The sequence below is a fragment of the Vulpes lagopus genome, chromosome 13 (assembly GCF_018345385.1).
Source record: "Vulpes lagopus strain Blue_001 chromosome 13, ASM1834538v1, whole genome shotgun sequence".
NCBI classification, from domain to species: Eukaryota; Metazoa; Chordata; class Mammalia; order Carnivora; family Canidae; genus Vulpes; species Vulpes lagopus.
This window is the reverse complement of record NC_054836.1, coordinates 10600464-10614921: the sequence shown is the minus strand read 5'-3', so window position 1 is coordinate 10614921 and position 14458 is coordinate 10600464. Positions and strand designations below refer to the sequence as shown.

The following is a 14458-nucleotide window of genomic DNA, read 5'->3' as shown; positions in this document are numbered from 1 at the left end:
GTGCTGGGAAAATTGGACATCCACATGCAGAAGAATGAAACTAGACCACTGTCTTGCACCATACACAAAGATAAACTCAAAATGGATGAAAGATCTAAATGTGAGACAAGAATCCATCAAAATCCTATAGGAGAACACAAGCAACACCCTTTTTGAACTTGGCCACAGCAACTATTTAAAATTTTTTTTTTCACAGCCAACTATTTGTATATGTTTTTATTGGAGTTCAATTTGCTAACATATAGCACAACACCCAGTGCTCATCCCATCAAGTGCCATCCCTAGTGCTGGTCACCCAGTCATCCCGTCCCCCCACCCACCTCCCTGCTCCACCACCCCATTTGTTTTCCAGAGTTAGTAGTCTCCCATGTTTTGTCACCCTCACTGATATTTCCCACTCATTTTCTTTCCCTTCCCCTTTATTCCCTTTCACTATTATTTATATTCCCCAAATGAATGAGACCATATAATGTTTGTCCTTCTCCAACTGACTGACTTCACTCATCATAATACCCTCCAGTTCTAACCATGATGGTGGGTATTTGTCGTTTCTAATGGCTGAGTAATATTCCATTGTATACCTAGACCACATCTTCTTTATCCATTCATCTTTCGATGGACACCGAGGCTCCTTCTGCAGTTTGGCTATTGCGGACATTGTTGCTATAAACATCAGGGTGCAGGTGTCCCGGTGTTTCACTGCATTACAGATGCTATCTTAAGAGAAGTTTGGATTCTGTCTGCCAGTCCTTCACCAGGGTTTCTGCACATTGGGTGCTTGTGGGTGGTCAGATGTGTTCACGCACATGCCGCTGGTGTGAATGTGGGAGCCCCTGCCTGGGCTGCGTGTAGGGTGGCCCTGCAGCAGAAGGGTTGACGGGCTCCCAGGGAAACCCTCTGAACCAGGGCTTCCACTGGGAGCAGAGGTTCTTTCTGGAATGTCTGCGTTTCTCCTCAGGCCTCTGGCCTGTGTAAACCTTCCATCTCTGTGCGGGTGGTTCTCCTAAAAAGTGAAACTTCATGTTACATTTATTTACATAGAATTATACAATATACAATTATACAATATTTCTGAAATTGTGTTTAATAGATAAATTTCCCTTGTCATTTCTTGTCTTGTGTACTTTTGGTCTCATATCTTCATTAGATTAGTGATTTCTTGTTTTTTGATTTTTTTTTTTGAAAACGAGATTTTGAGAATGTTGGTATTTTCCTGGCATTTGGCACATGGACTTCTGCTTTCATCTTCTTAGTTCTTTCTGTGTGTGCACTTTCAGCTCACATCTTCCAATCTTCATGGTGGAATTCTAGGCACTTACAAAATCTTGGGTATTGGCGTGTCTGACCAGGTGAGACAATGGCCCTCCATCTGCCAGGCTTTAGTTGCCCCTGGATGCCAGCACTTGTGTGGCCATCCCCTCTGGATGGCCAGCTGGGTCTATGCTTCTCACCCCGACACGGCCACCAAGCACCAACTGGTGGATACACTCTGTCTCCGTGAGGGAGCCTGTGCTCTGGGTGGACAGATGACACAGGATTTCTGGAATGCTCGCTTGGTAAACCTTTAATATCTTACCGAATCCGGCCCGGAGCACTGAGCCATGGTGTTCTGCCCTTCTGTGGGGAGACCCGGCCCCATATCAGGGCCTGGCTTGTGGCCCTCGCCTTGCTCAGGTGTGTGGAAACCTGAGAGGCTGAGCTGGACGGGGGCAGAGGTTGCGGGCCGTAGCCCTCACAAGGTTGACAGGACAGCCAGCATGGTCACAGGGATGCTGATGCTGGCCCCCAGCATGGGGGAGAGGGCCGGGAGCGGCTGAGAAGGTGGGGGTGTGTTCTTTATGTGATAATGGATCCATTTTGAGAAATAGGAGACCCGAGTGTAAACCGCAGGGTACATAGGGTATGTGCAACCACGGCCCCAGCTCACTATTCCAACCTGCAACCAGGTACGGTTGAGTTCACAGACGAGTGGACCCCCAGAGTCACCCTGGAAGAGAAAAGGGGTTTCCTGTGAGTGGGGCATCTGGGTCTGCAGCCTCCTCCACGAGGGGACTCAGGGCACCCCACCCACTCAGCCCCACCTCGCCAGGACCGAAGCTCTGCTGCAGGTGGAATGTCCTGCCAGCAGAGGGTGGGTGGCACCTGTTCCAGGGCCGACAGAAAGCAGATGAGGCCCCTGGGCAGATGTGCAGCCCTGCACTGTTCCAGCAGCATGGGGGCCCCGAGGGCACTGGGCATTGTCTGCGGCCTCACAAGCCATCCTAGGCTCTCCCACCTGGCTGAAGGCCTTGTGGTGATGTGCTTCTGAGCCCTGTAAAGGATGGGCCATCTGGGACTAACACCCACCCAGAGTGTCCCCGGGCTCAAAGGAGAGACACATCTAAGAGCCCCAGGCTCAGCCAGGGCCCCCCAGTGGGATGCACCTCGCACACCGTCTTGACGTTCCTGATGTCCCCAGCACACAGCATGTCCAACATAATATACGACAGGTGTCCGTAGAGCAGCTGGCACAGTGGCAATGAGATGAGAGGCATCTGCGCCTCCTGCAGGTGGTCTGTGACATAGCCTGTCGGGAAGGAGTGTAGACCAGGTGAGAGGACCCCAGGGCGCCTCTGCTCACCCTGCGGCTCCCCCCTTGCTCCTGCCCTCCACACAGCTCTGTCTGCACTGGGGCATCAGACTTCGGTCAGCGAGTGTGACTACACGTGACACGTGATTCTTCCTATGGGAGCCAAAGAGCCATCCTCTCCCGCTGCTACTGCAGGAGCCCCTGTCAGCCGACGGGCACAGGCACTGGTTCCAGAACCCCATGCTGTCCTGGCCAGTATGCACGTGAGCCCCCGGCTCTGGGCCCGGCTCCAGCTGGACAGGAGCTGTTTGCACAGACTGCTTATTTGGGGGAAGGCATGGCACCTCCCCAAGGGGCTCCCAGGGAGTCGGTTTTGGAGCTAACGGATGTGGACCTGGAGGAGATACACCAGAAAGCAGAGGTCAGCAGTGTTAGTGGTTTCTGCTGGCTGCGCTGACAGGGTGGTGTCATGAGAGGAGCCTCAGGAGAGGTGGATGGTGCAAATGGGAATGGATATCAGTGGAGAGAGCACTACTGGAAGAGGCTGCTGTGATGAGTACTAGGGAACGCTTGGCCCTCCAGGCCCGTTAACCACCTGCCTGGGGCCTCACCCACCTGCCTCCCTTCCATGTGGAATAACCGGGAGTGTGCTCTTTCCTGCCACAAATACTGGCTGACATGTCTGCACAGGGGCAGCAGGCAGTGGGCTGTAATCTGGGGAACGGAGGCAAGGCCTGGGGTACCCCATCCCCCTGTAGGGGCACTTCCCAGGCCATAGCATGAGGAGGCCCACAGGCAGCTGGACCCCCAGGGGGACACCAAAAGAAGGACCTTCCAGAGAAGAGGTGAGGGCCCTGGTGCCCTCTGGCTGCTGCTGGGCCCTGAGCCATGCATGCAGAGGGTAGAATCCAATGGGGTGGGCAGAGGGTGCTAGCATGGACCCCACAGCCCCCTAATCTCACAGGGGCCTGGGATGTTGAGTTCCCTCCAACTGCCCAGGACAATGGTGCACATAGAGCACAGGTGGCATTCACTCCCCATTGTGCACACACAGCTGCCAGTGCCCCATAGAGCCCGGTGGACAGGGGACAGAGAGATGAGCCTGCATCAACTGCTCTGCCTCTGGTAGAGTGCACGGGAAAGGTAGATGTGTGTGGGGCGAGGTCACAACGATTCCAATGACTTCCATAGGAGCGGCTAGGGTGCTAGCTCAGAACGCTGGGAAACCAGGTGAGAGGTTTGTATGCACTGGTAGGTCTGTGTCCTGAGCATCCACTGGGAGCCCACGAAACAACAGCAGAGGCAGGGGAGGGGTCAGAGGGAGAGCCCCTCGATGTGAGGGTCCAGGGGACAGCCAGCTGTTGCCACAGAGCCACAAAAGCACAGCCTGCTTCTTCCTCCCACAGAACAGGAGCCTTCTGCCGGCTTGGAGGGCAACAGGCATTTTTGTCCCAGGATGCAGCATGGAGCACGGCTGCCCCCGACGTGGCAGGTGGTGTGCAGGCCTGTCTCCAGTGGGGCCCATGGCATGTCCTGAGACCAGGGCTGGACCAGGGGCACTCAGGCTCCTGCCCCCCAGCACCAGCCTAGCAGCAGTGCCAAGAACAGCCGTTTCCTTCCGCAGCCAGGCAAGAATGTGCCACGGGTGTGCAGAATTGCTGCGGGGAAAGGTGCAGCAGGGACAGAGAATGCCCGTTGGCCAGCAGCCCCCATGAGGCTCCTGGGCCTCTGGTGTATGAAAGCAGCCAAGCACCAGGAGGGCCCACAAGCGAGCTCAAAGTTCTTACCAGACTCCAGGCCACTAATGATGCCACGTCCCACCAGTGGAGGTCAAGTTTGGGGCGCACAGGCTTTAGTTTTAAATGTCTTCCTGTAATGTTTGGCATTCAACAAAAATGTAATAGACACACAAGCATGCACACACTTACATATGAACTCACACATGCATGCATGCACAACCCACCACCCCACATGCACGCACACATGTGTGCAGAGTCACACACACCAGCTCCTATGTACACATGCATGTATTCACACTCACCAGCCCACATGCACGCACGTGTCCACATAAGCATACCTATACCCGCATGCACATGCATGCACACATGTGCACACATTCACACACCCCCAAATGTGCACACACACACATACTAGCCCATATATTCACATACATGTGTACACACATATTCACACCCAGCACCCACATGAATGTGTACACACATGCACACCACCACATGCACACACTTATGTGTGCACATGTACATAGACACCATGCATGTGCATACCCACCACCCCACACACCTGTGCACACATGCACTCACACTCACATGCACCCATGGCCATCCCCACCCACCATGCTCACACATCCTTGTGTTAGAATCACATTGTTGAAAGCGGGAAGTGTGAATCTGTCCAGCTTTGGTCTTCTTTCTCAAGACAGTTCTCACTATTCCAATTCCATACTAACTTGAGAGTCAGCTTCTCCGTTTCTGCAGAAAAGCCAGTGGCTGTGATGGAGGTTGCACTGATGTGCAGGTCATGCTGGTGCAGTAGACCTCTTCCAGCCCACAAACATGAGCTGCCTAAACATTTATTGAAGTTTTTAAAAATCTCTCTGGGTGATGTTTCGTAGTGTTTGACTTACCGAGCCCTTCCTCAGGTGACCTTACACATAGGTCGCTTTTCTTTTGCATGATGCAGAATTGCATCCTTAATGTCTCTTTGTGATCCTTCCCTGAAGGTGTGTAGAAACCCAGCTGATTTCCATGTGTTCAATCTTGTACCCTGCATCTTTGCTGAAACTGTTTCTTGCCTGTAGCAATTGGTTTTGTGTGTTTTTAGGATTCTTTGGAATGTTCCATATGTATGATTATGTCATCTGTGCAGAGATATAGCTTTTATTTCATTTCCAACTGGGGTGACTTTTATTTCTTCTTCTTCTTCTTCCTAATTTAACTGTCTGGAGCTCCTGGTACAACACAAAGTACCAGTGGAGAGAGTGGGATTCCTATCCTGTTCCTGGGTTTTCAGTTAGCTGCCCCATCTTCCTCCACTGAGTACAGTGTGAGCTGTGGGTTGTTCGTAATGCTCTGAGTCGTGCCGAGGACTTACATACACTCTATTCCTAGTTTTCTGACAGTGGATCCTGTCAGATGCTTTCTCCGCATTGCTCAAGATGAACATGTGGGTTTCCCCCTTTATTCTTCTAGTGTGGTGTGTCACCCTGGTTAATGCTTGTACATTGAATGGCCTCTGTCCTCCTGGGACAAATACCACTTCATCAGAGTGTATCATTATTTAATGTGCTGTTGAATTCAATTTGCTAGTGTTTTGTTGAGGATTTTTACATTATGTTCATGAGGGATAGTGTCTGTAACTTTCTTTTCTTGTGCTTTCTTGTCTGGCTTTGGTATCAATGTTGTGTTGGCTCCATAGAATGAGGGGAAGTGTGTCCCCCCCCTTCTTTTTCAAAGAGTTTGAGAAGAATTGATGTTAATTTTCTTTAAATGTTTCGTAGTATTAATCAAGGAAGAAGCCATCTTGTCCTGCATTTTTATTGTTGAGACGTTTTTGAATACTGAATCACTTACTCATTCAGTATTTTGATTTCTTCTGGAGTCAGTTTTGGTAATTTGAGTGTTTCCAGGAATTTTTCTATTTCATGTGGGTTATCAAATTTGTTGGCGTAGTTATCTGTAGTTTTCTCTTGTGACTCTTTTATTTCCATGATGTCAACAGTGATGTTCTCAGTTTCATTTTTGTAGTCAGTCTGGCTAAAGGTTTTTTTTTTTCTGGCTAAAGGTTTGTAACTTTTATTGATCTTTTCATGTAACTTTGACTCACTGACTCTTTCTTTATTTCATTTTTTTTTGTGCTCTGGTTCTTGTTATTTTGTTCCTTCTGCTAGCTTTGGGTTTAGTTTGTTCTTTCTATAGTTCCTTAAGTCATAAGGTCAAGTTACTTATTTGAAGTATATCTTCTTTTAATAAATGTAGGTATTTATAAAGGAATAAATGCTACAGCTATAGTTTTTCCCCTTAGCACTGCTTTTGTTGCATCACTTAAATTTGGTATGTTGTCTTTCCTTTCTCTTTCTCTTCTTTTTCTTTTCTCTTATCCCCAAGTATTTTATGATTTCCCTGGTGATTTTTTTCCCTTTGATCCATTGGTTATTTAACTGTGTTATTTACTTTCAACGATTGTGTGAGTTTTTGTTTCCTATTATTTTCTTGAAGGTTTTATTTGTTTATTTGAGAAAGAGACAGAGATAGAGCAAGCACAAGCAGGGGGAGTGGCAGGCAGAGGGAGAAGCAGACTTCCCGCTGAGCAGGGGTCCGATGTGGGACTCAATCCCAGGACCCTGGGATCATGGCCTGAGCTGAAGGCAGACGCTTAACTGACTGAGCCACCCAGGTGCCCTGTTTTCTTTATACTATTGATTTGTTTCATCCTTTTTAAAAATATATTTTATTTATTTATTCATGAGAGACAGAGAGAGAGAGAGGCAGAGACAGAGGCAGAGGGAGAAGCAGGCTCCATGTAGGGAGCCCGATGCGGCACTCAATCTTGAGACCCCAGGACCCCAGGACCACACCCAAGCTGAAGGCAAATGCTCAACCGCCAAACCACCCAGGCATCCCCATCTTTGTTTTATTCTGTTGTGGTCAGAGAAGATACTTTGTATAATATCTACCTTTTAAAATCTACTGAGACTTCATTTGTGTACTAACATGGGGTCTATCCTAAAAAACATCCAAAGTACACTTGAGAACGTGTGCAGCTGTTGCAGGGTAGGTGTCTGTGCATGTCTGTCAGAGCTGGTTGGTGTGCTGTGCTGTTTAAGTCCTCAATCTCCTTACTTATCTTCAGTCCATTCCTGAGAGAGGCATACTGAAGTCCCCAACCACTATGGTAGAGCTGCGTATTTCTCCCTTTAGTTCTGCCATTTGTTGTTTCATATATTTTGATGGTTTGTCATTAGGTGTGTGTTCATAATTTTTATATCTTCTTGCTGTATTGGACCTTTTATTAATCCATAATGTGCTTTTTTGTCTTTTATAATCTTTTTTGTTTTAGGGTCTATTTTATCTGATATTATTAGTATAGCCACTTTGTTCTCTTTTGGTCACTATTTACATGGACATCTTTTTCTGTCCTTCCATTTTCAACTTATTGGTGCCTTTACATCTCAAGTGAGTCTCATCACAAAGTTGGATCATGTATTTTTATCCTTTCTTTTAATTTCTGTCTTTTGATTGGAGAGTTTAATCCATTTACATTTATAGCAATCGTTGATAAGAAGAGACTTACTTCTGTTACTTCTGGTGCTGCTTCTTTTCTTTTCAAAAAGCTATAGCTTTTTGTCCCTCATTTCCTGCATTTCCATCTTCTTTGGTGTTTAAATGATTTTTTTTGTAGTGAAATGTTTATTTTTATTATTTTTTAAGATTTATTTATTTATTTATTTATTTATTTATTTATTTATGATAGACATAGAGAGAGAGAGAGAGAGAGGCAGAGACACAGGAGGAGGGAGAAGCAGGCTCCATGCCGGGAGCCCGATGCGGGACTCGATCCCGGGACTCCAGGATCATGCCCTGGGCCAAAGGCAGGTGCCAAACTGCTGAGCCACCCAGGGATCCCTGTAGTGAAATGTATAAATTCCTTCTTCATTTCATTTTGTGTATATTCTATAGCTATTTTCTTTGTTACTGTGGACATTCTTTCAAACATCCTGAAGTTTATAAGTTCTATTTTGAATTTATAGCATCCTAACCTCAATAACATTTTTCTTTTTTTATTTACATTTTTTAACTTAAATTCAATTTGCCACCATATAGTATAATACCCGGTGCTCATTCCATCAATTACATTTTTTTTTTAATTAACTTTTATTGGTGTTTAATTTACCAACATACAGAAAAACACCCAGTGCTCATCCCGTCAAGTGTCCACCTCAGTGCCCGTCACCCATTCCCCTCCAACACCCGCCCTCCTCCCCTTCCACCACCCCTAGTTCGTTTCCCCGAGTTAGGAGTCTTTATGTTCTGTCTCCCTTCCTGATATTTCCCAACATTTCTTTTCCCTTCCTTTATATTCCCTTTCACTATTATTCATATTCCCCAAATGAATGAGAACATACACTGTTTGTCCTTCTCCGATTGACTTATTTCACTCAGCATAATACCCTCCAGTTCCATCCACGTTGAAGCAAATGGTGGGTATTTGTCGTTTCTAATTGCTGAGTAATATTCCATTGTATACATAAACCACATCTTCTTTATCCATTCATCTTTCGATGGACACCGAGGCTCCTTCCACAGTTTGGCTATTGTGGCCATTGCTGATAGAAACATCGGGGTGCAGGTGTCCCGACGTTTCATTGCATCTGAATCTTTGGGGTAAATCCCCAACAGTGCAATTGCTGGGTCGTAGGGCAGGTCTATTTTTAACTCTTTGAGGAACCTCCACACAGTTTTCCAGAGTGGCTGCACCAGTTCACATTCCCACCAACAGTGTAAGAGGGTTCCCTTTTCTCCGCATCCTCTCCAACATTTGTTGTTTCCTGCCTTGTTAATTTTCCCCATTCTCACTGGTGTGAGGTGGTATCTCATTGTGGTTTTGATTTGTATTTCCCTGATGGCAAGTGATGCAGAGCATTTTCTCATGTGCATGTTGGCCATGTCCATGTCTTCCTCTGTGAGATTTCTCTTCATGTCTTTTGCCCATTTCATGATTGGATTGTTTGTTTCTTTGGTGTTGAGTTTAATAAGTTCTTTATAGATTTTGGAAACTAGCCCTTTATCTGATATGTCATTTGCAAATATCTTCTCCCATTCTGTAGGTTGTCTTTTAGTTTTGTTGACTGTATCCTTTGCTGTGCAAAAGCTTCTTATCTTGATGAAGTCCCAATAGTTCATTTTTGCTTTTGTTTCTTTTGCCTTCGTGGATGTATCTTGCAAGAAGTTACTGTGGCCAAGTTCAAAAAGGGTGTTGCCTGTGTTCTCCTCTAGGATTTTGATGGAATCTTGCCTCACATTTAGATCTCTCATCCTCAATTACATTTTTTAATTAAGTAAATCAGACATTAACCTGATATAAGATATCATATAAGAAGGGTATAACCTTTCTTAACCTGGTATAAGCTATCAAGCTAAAGTCTCCAGGCCAGGCCACAAACTTATAGTAAATCATTAGAAACATTTTCATTACAATAGAAAGCAGGAAAAGGAAACCTAGCATCATTTCTAATTGGAGGTTCAACTACTGCAATAACACCATATATATATCATATATATATATATATAGGAAAGGAAGTGATGAAACAGTCTTTATTTGAAGGAAATATGATTTTTAAATCAAAAAATCAATTGACAAGCTATTAAAAGTGAAGTCTATAAGGTGGCTGCAAAGATCAATATGCAAAAATCAACAACTATGACTGATCAGCAAATACAATTAAAAAGAACGTTTTAAATAACTAAAAATTCTAAGGTACTAGGGATAAACCTAGAAAGAAAATATGAGGTCATTATGGAGAAAACTAGAATAACAAATCGATTTTTAAAATCAGTTTAACAAGGTTTCCCATTTGAATTCAGAATCTTAAAGAAAACTTTGTTTTGAAATTTCTGCTCTTAGTACTCTAAATATTAATTCTACACTCAGAACAAATGTAACTGCTTCTCTGTGTACAATGAAGATAGCCAGGGACAAAACAACACTGCGTGCTGACAAAGAAACTGATGGTGACCGATGGGTGGGGATTCCAGTCTCCAGATCCCTGCACCCCCATAACTGACATAATTCTTCCTTCCCTGTAGTGACATAGAGCCATCATCCTATGCAAGCTCCAATAAAGGAACTGACCCCTTAACTCTCTTACCTTGTGGGGAGATGAGTCCCCATCCTGTAGCCCAGCAAGTAACATTATGAAGGTTCACATCTGGGGGTGCGATGCAAACAGGGAGCACAGAGTCAGAAAACACAATGCGAGATTTCAGCTGCACCAGGGCGATGTCACCTCCAACAGGGTGGTACAGTTGGTATGTAGGGTGGACGATCACCTTGTTCACCTCAAACCACTGGGTGTGATTGCTGGCAAACCTGAGGTCCACCAGGCCGACATACATGTCAAAAGCCACAATGTTCTTATCCCTGTGGGGACACAGAACAAAGACACAGTGACTTGAGCATCTTGCATGTGGGAAGCAAGGGCACTGTCCATGCACAGGCCTAGGGAGGACTGGAGCATGGCGGCCTCAGTCTCCAGGCTCTCAGCCAGGATATGGAAAAGCACGTTCCTTGCAGCACACAGAACCTGGTTGTTTGGTGGAATTACTCCCAAAGAAGTCCTGACATGGGCCAACGGAGGATTCAGAGACTCATCCTGACCTGCTGGTCACCAGCAGCCCAGGATGGTGAACCTGTCAGGTGAGCTGCCCCTAAGGCAGGTCCTTCCTTACTTCTTGTCCTACGATATATCTCAAGGAATCCATGGCCATGAGGAGCCCTTGGCCCTATCCAAGGAGCGGCTGCAGTGGAAGGAGCTATGTCTGGGCCCCATTCTCTTCCCCATCTCTGACAAGTCACAGCTGATGCAGCCTGCGTGGTCCATCCAGCAGCCCTGGGCCTCCAAGGACATGGCATCTGGCCCTGCCCACTCACCTATCGAAGCAGTGGGCTGCTGACAGGATCCAGTACTCACTGATGATGGACCCTCCACAGACGTGGAAGCCTCTGTAGTGCACGCTCACCTGCCATGGCCACTTCCTCTCCAGGACATCCACGCCCCCCACAATCTTCCCCTGTATGTAAGGGCGACCACAGGCTGAGGAGAAAGCAACAGAGCCTGTGAGGAGCAGCAGTGGCAAGGTGGGCAGGGCACAGACATAGAGTAGTGGGGAGGTGTTGGGAAGGGGAGGTCCAGCAAAGGGGGTTGGAAGGGAGGGCAGAGGAGTGTGGGAGAGGGGCGGAAAGGGGAGGAGAGGAGAGGAGGGGAGGGGAGGGGGGAGAGGCAGGAAAGGGGAAGGCATAAGGGAGGGGAGGGGAGGGGAGAGGGGCTGAGGAGGGGAGGGTGAGGAGGGGAGGGGAGAGGGCGGGAGGGCAGGGGAGGGCAGGCGCAGGTCTCTACCGCGGGGAGAAGGAAGCCCCGGGCTCGCCGCCAGGACTTTGGCCCCGGGCCGGGAGGGGTCCTACCCATGTTCACGTTCAAGGCAACGACCTTGCTCAGGGGGCGTCCGTGGGCCCCGGGGGCAGCCTGGGCCGGAGGCAGGAGGAGCAGGAGCAGAAGCAGGCGGGGGGCCGCCGGCGGGGATGCTCCTAGCGGGATGCGTGGGGCACGCAGCAGGGCAGCCATGAGGGGGAGGGTCCTGGGGAGTGAGCCCGTGGGACCTGGGGTGGCGCGGATGTGTGACGCCACCGACTTGCGACACCAGCGACGCGCGTGACGGCGCCAAGGTGCGACGTCGCAGGGCACGCGACGGCCCCGGGCGCTCCGCGGGCGACGACACCAAGGAGCACGTGAGGAAAGCCCCAGCACCTACCTGGGCAACTTGGTCTCGTACACCTGGTGGTGGCCCCTGCCGCCCCGCCCCGGAGTCCCCAGGCAGCTCACAGCCTCCTGCTGCCCATCACAGAGCTGGCTTCGTGGTCTCCTGGTGCCCTGCCTCCCCAGGCGGCCCCTCGGGGCTCCTCCCTCCCCGGTGGACCCCCCTCCTGGACCCCTCGCTTCGGACCCCCATCCCAGGGGGCCCTTGGAATGCACTTCCTGGCTCACTTGGGTGGGCTATTCTGGCCTGTCCGCTTGTTTCCCAGACGACAGGGCGCCACCGGGTCTCCTGAGGGAGGCTTGGGGTGGGGAGGAGTGTCCGCCGCTCCGCTCCGGCTGGGCGGAGGGGCCGGCCTGACCTGCGCAGCTTCCCGGGGGTGCTCCCTGCCGTCCTGCCGCAGGCTGTGGAACCGGAGCTTCTCAACTGGAGTGACATTCCTGGGGGACATTTGGTCCTGTCTGGATAGGCTGTTGATCACCGTTGTGGGCGTGTGAGGCTGGCATCCAGTGGGCTGTTCAGGGATGCTGCTGGACGTCCTGTAATTCTCAGGCCGCCCTTCCAGATCCGAAGGCTGGATGGTAAGGCTGATGCTGAGATGTCCTGGTCTGCAGGCTCCCTCCCCAGGGACTGCTGTCCTGTGGGGTGAGGCTGGAAGCTGACCTTCTGTGGGTGCACTCAGCGTCTGCAGCACCTGCTGGGAGACAGAGGGTGCAGCGAGTCTCCTGTTTGCCTCCAGAATAGACAGATGGTTAGAAGGCTCCCATCGCGTTGGGCCACTCCTTCCTGTGGCTTCAGTGCGGGCCGTTGCGCGTGTTGGTGTTTCTGGCTGCAGACTTCTACACCCGGCGTGGACACATGGGAGGGAGGAACAGCCCAGGGAGCTCCCCAAGGGGCGGTTGTTCGAATCCTGTGCTGCCTGCCTAGTCCTGTGACGTGTGACTCGTGTTGTGGTGAGTCGTGGGAGGAACAGAATGCAATGTGTTCATCATTCTTGTCTGAACCTGGAGGAACTTCTCCCAGCTGAGTTAGTTTCTTCCAAACTGCTATTTTCACTTGATGGATTTGGTGTTTAATTTCTGTGTTTGACACTTTCCTTTGATGTCTGCTATTCCTTTGTCTTCCAACTGAAATTAAGACTGCTGGAGTGAAAAGTGATTGGAAACTCTGGGGTGTGGGCAGTGCTGGGTGAGTCATGGGAGCAACTGATGTCACTACCTTCAGGACATTCCTCTAAGCTTGTCAGCTTCTCCAGATGACCCCAAATTCCTTCCTGAATGTCAGGGATCTTACGCAGGTTCTGACAGCTCAAGTAGAGGTTGTTGTATCTTAACATTCCGCATTAAGTATATATACCATCTCCTAACCGAATTTTAGCATCCAGGGCCCTAAATTGTGGATTGCCTGTGTTACTCTCAAAGAAAACAGAACTCCAGATTTCTGCAATAGTCCATGAGGCCCATTAGCCCAGAGGTATGGAGTGGGGTGAAGACTTAGGGATGTGGCTGCCTCTCAGTTACTGCCCGACATTCCTGGGTTTACCATTTCCTTCCACAGTCACATCTAGACACACTGCTTCTTGTTGAGGATTCTTTATTGTAGATCAGGATGTTTTCCACTTTCTGTTAGGTCAGGTATTACTTATAGATCTGCCATCCACCTGATCAAAACCTTTTTTTTTTTTTTACTAAGATATAATTTATACACAGTAAAATTGATCCAGTCATGAAAGTTTTGACAAATGCTTGCAGTCATGTTGCCACCACAATCAAGCTATAGAAGAGTTCCACTGTCTTCCCAGTTCCTTTGAGCCCCATTAGAGTCCTTCTTCCCATAATGCCTTGAAACAACTATTCTAGATTTCCACCCACATCGTTTGCCTTTCCCAGAATGTCATATCCAGTCTTGTAATTATAGGTTCCCTTACTTAGCAGAATGCATTTGAGATCCATCCATGTGATGGCCAGTAAAAGTGGGCCTCAAAATTTCTGTTCTGAGAGTTTTAAACTATGAATTTAACCTCTCTAGTACTTATGGGACTGTTTAGGCTATTGGTTTCTTTTTTGAGGGAGTTTTGGTACTTTGTACCTTTCAAAGAAATTGTCCATTTCACTTGAGTTATTAACTTATGGCTGTAAAGTTGTTAGAAAATATTCACTTATTATCATTTCAATGCCTGTAGTAATGACCCTCTTCTGTTCCTGATGTTGGCAGCTTCTAACTAGCTACTGTTTGATTTATGAAGGCCATTGTCTATTTGTATGCTACTTTACTGAATTTTCATCCATTTGTGATAGCTTCACATTGATTATTTTTTTAGTTATTGTGTTCTAAGAGCTCT

At 48.3% G+C, this 14458-nt stretch overlaps 1 protein-coding gene across 1 annotated transcript; it reads right to left on the bottom strand.

Moving 5' to 3' along the window:
• Positions 1-1561: 1561 nt before the first annotated feature.
• PRSS38 (serine protease 38) lies at positions 1562-11927 on the bottom strand. The gene is made up of 5 exons (XM_041728148.1): positions 11768-11927; positions 11237-11399; positions 10455-10726; positions 2424-2566; positions 1562-1987 (listed from the first exon to the last, which is right to left on the bottom strand). Exons 1-5 carry the CDS (start codon positions 11925-11927, stop codon positions 1733-1735), a joined length of 993 nt encoding a protein of 330 aa, XP_041584082.1. The 3' UTR covers positions 1562-1732.
• Positions 11928-14458: the final 2531 nt, after the last annotated feature.

Bases quoted from the DNA above. Each gene is read 5' to 3' on its own strand.
- PRSS38 (XM_041728148.1), bottom strand. From the start codon at position 11,927: ATGGCTGCCCTGCTGCGTGCCCCACGCATCCCGCTAGGAGCATCCCCG. The intron at 11,400-11,767 runs GTAGGACCCCTC...CTTTCTCCTCAG, and splicing joins TGCCTTGAACGTGAACATGG to CCTGTGGTCGCCCTTACATA. The intron at 1,988-2,423 runs GTGCATCCCACT...TTTCTCTTCCAG, and splicing joins ACGTCAAGACGGTGTGCGAG to GGTGACTCTGGGGGTCCACT.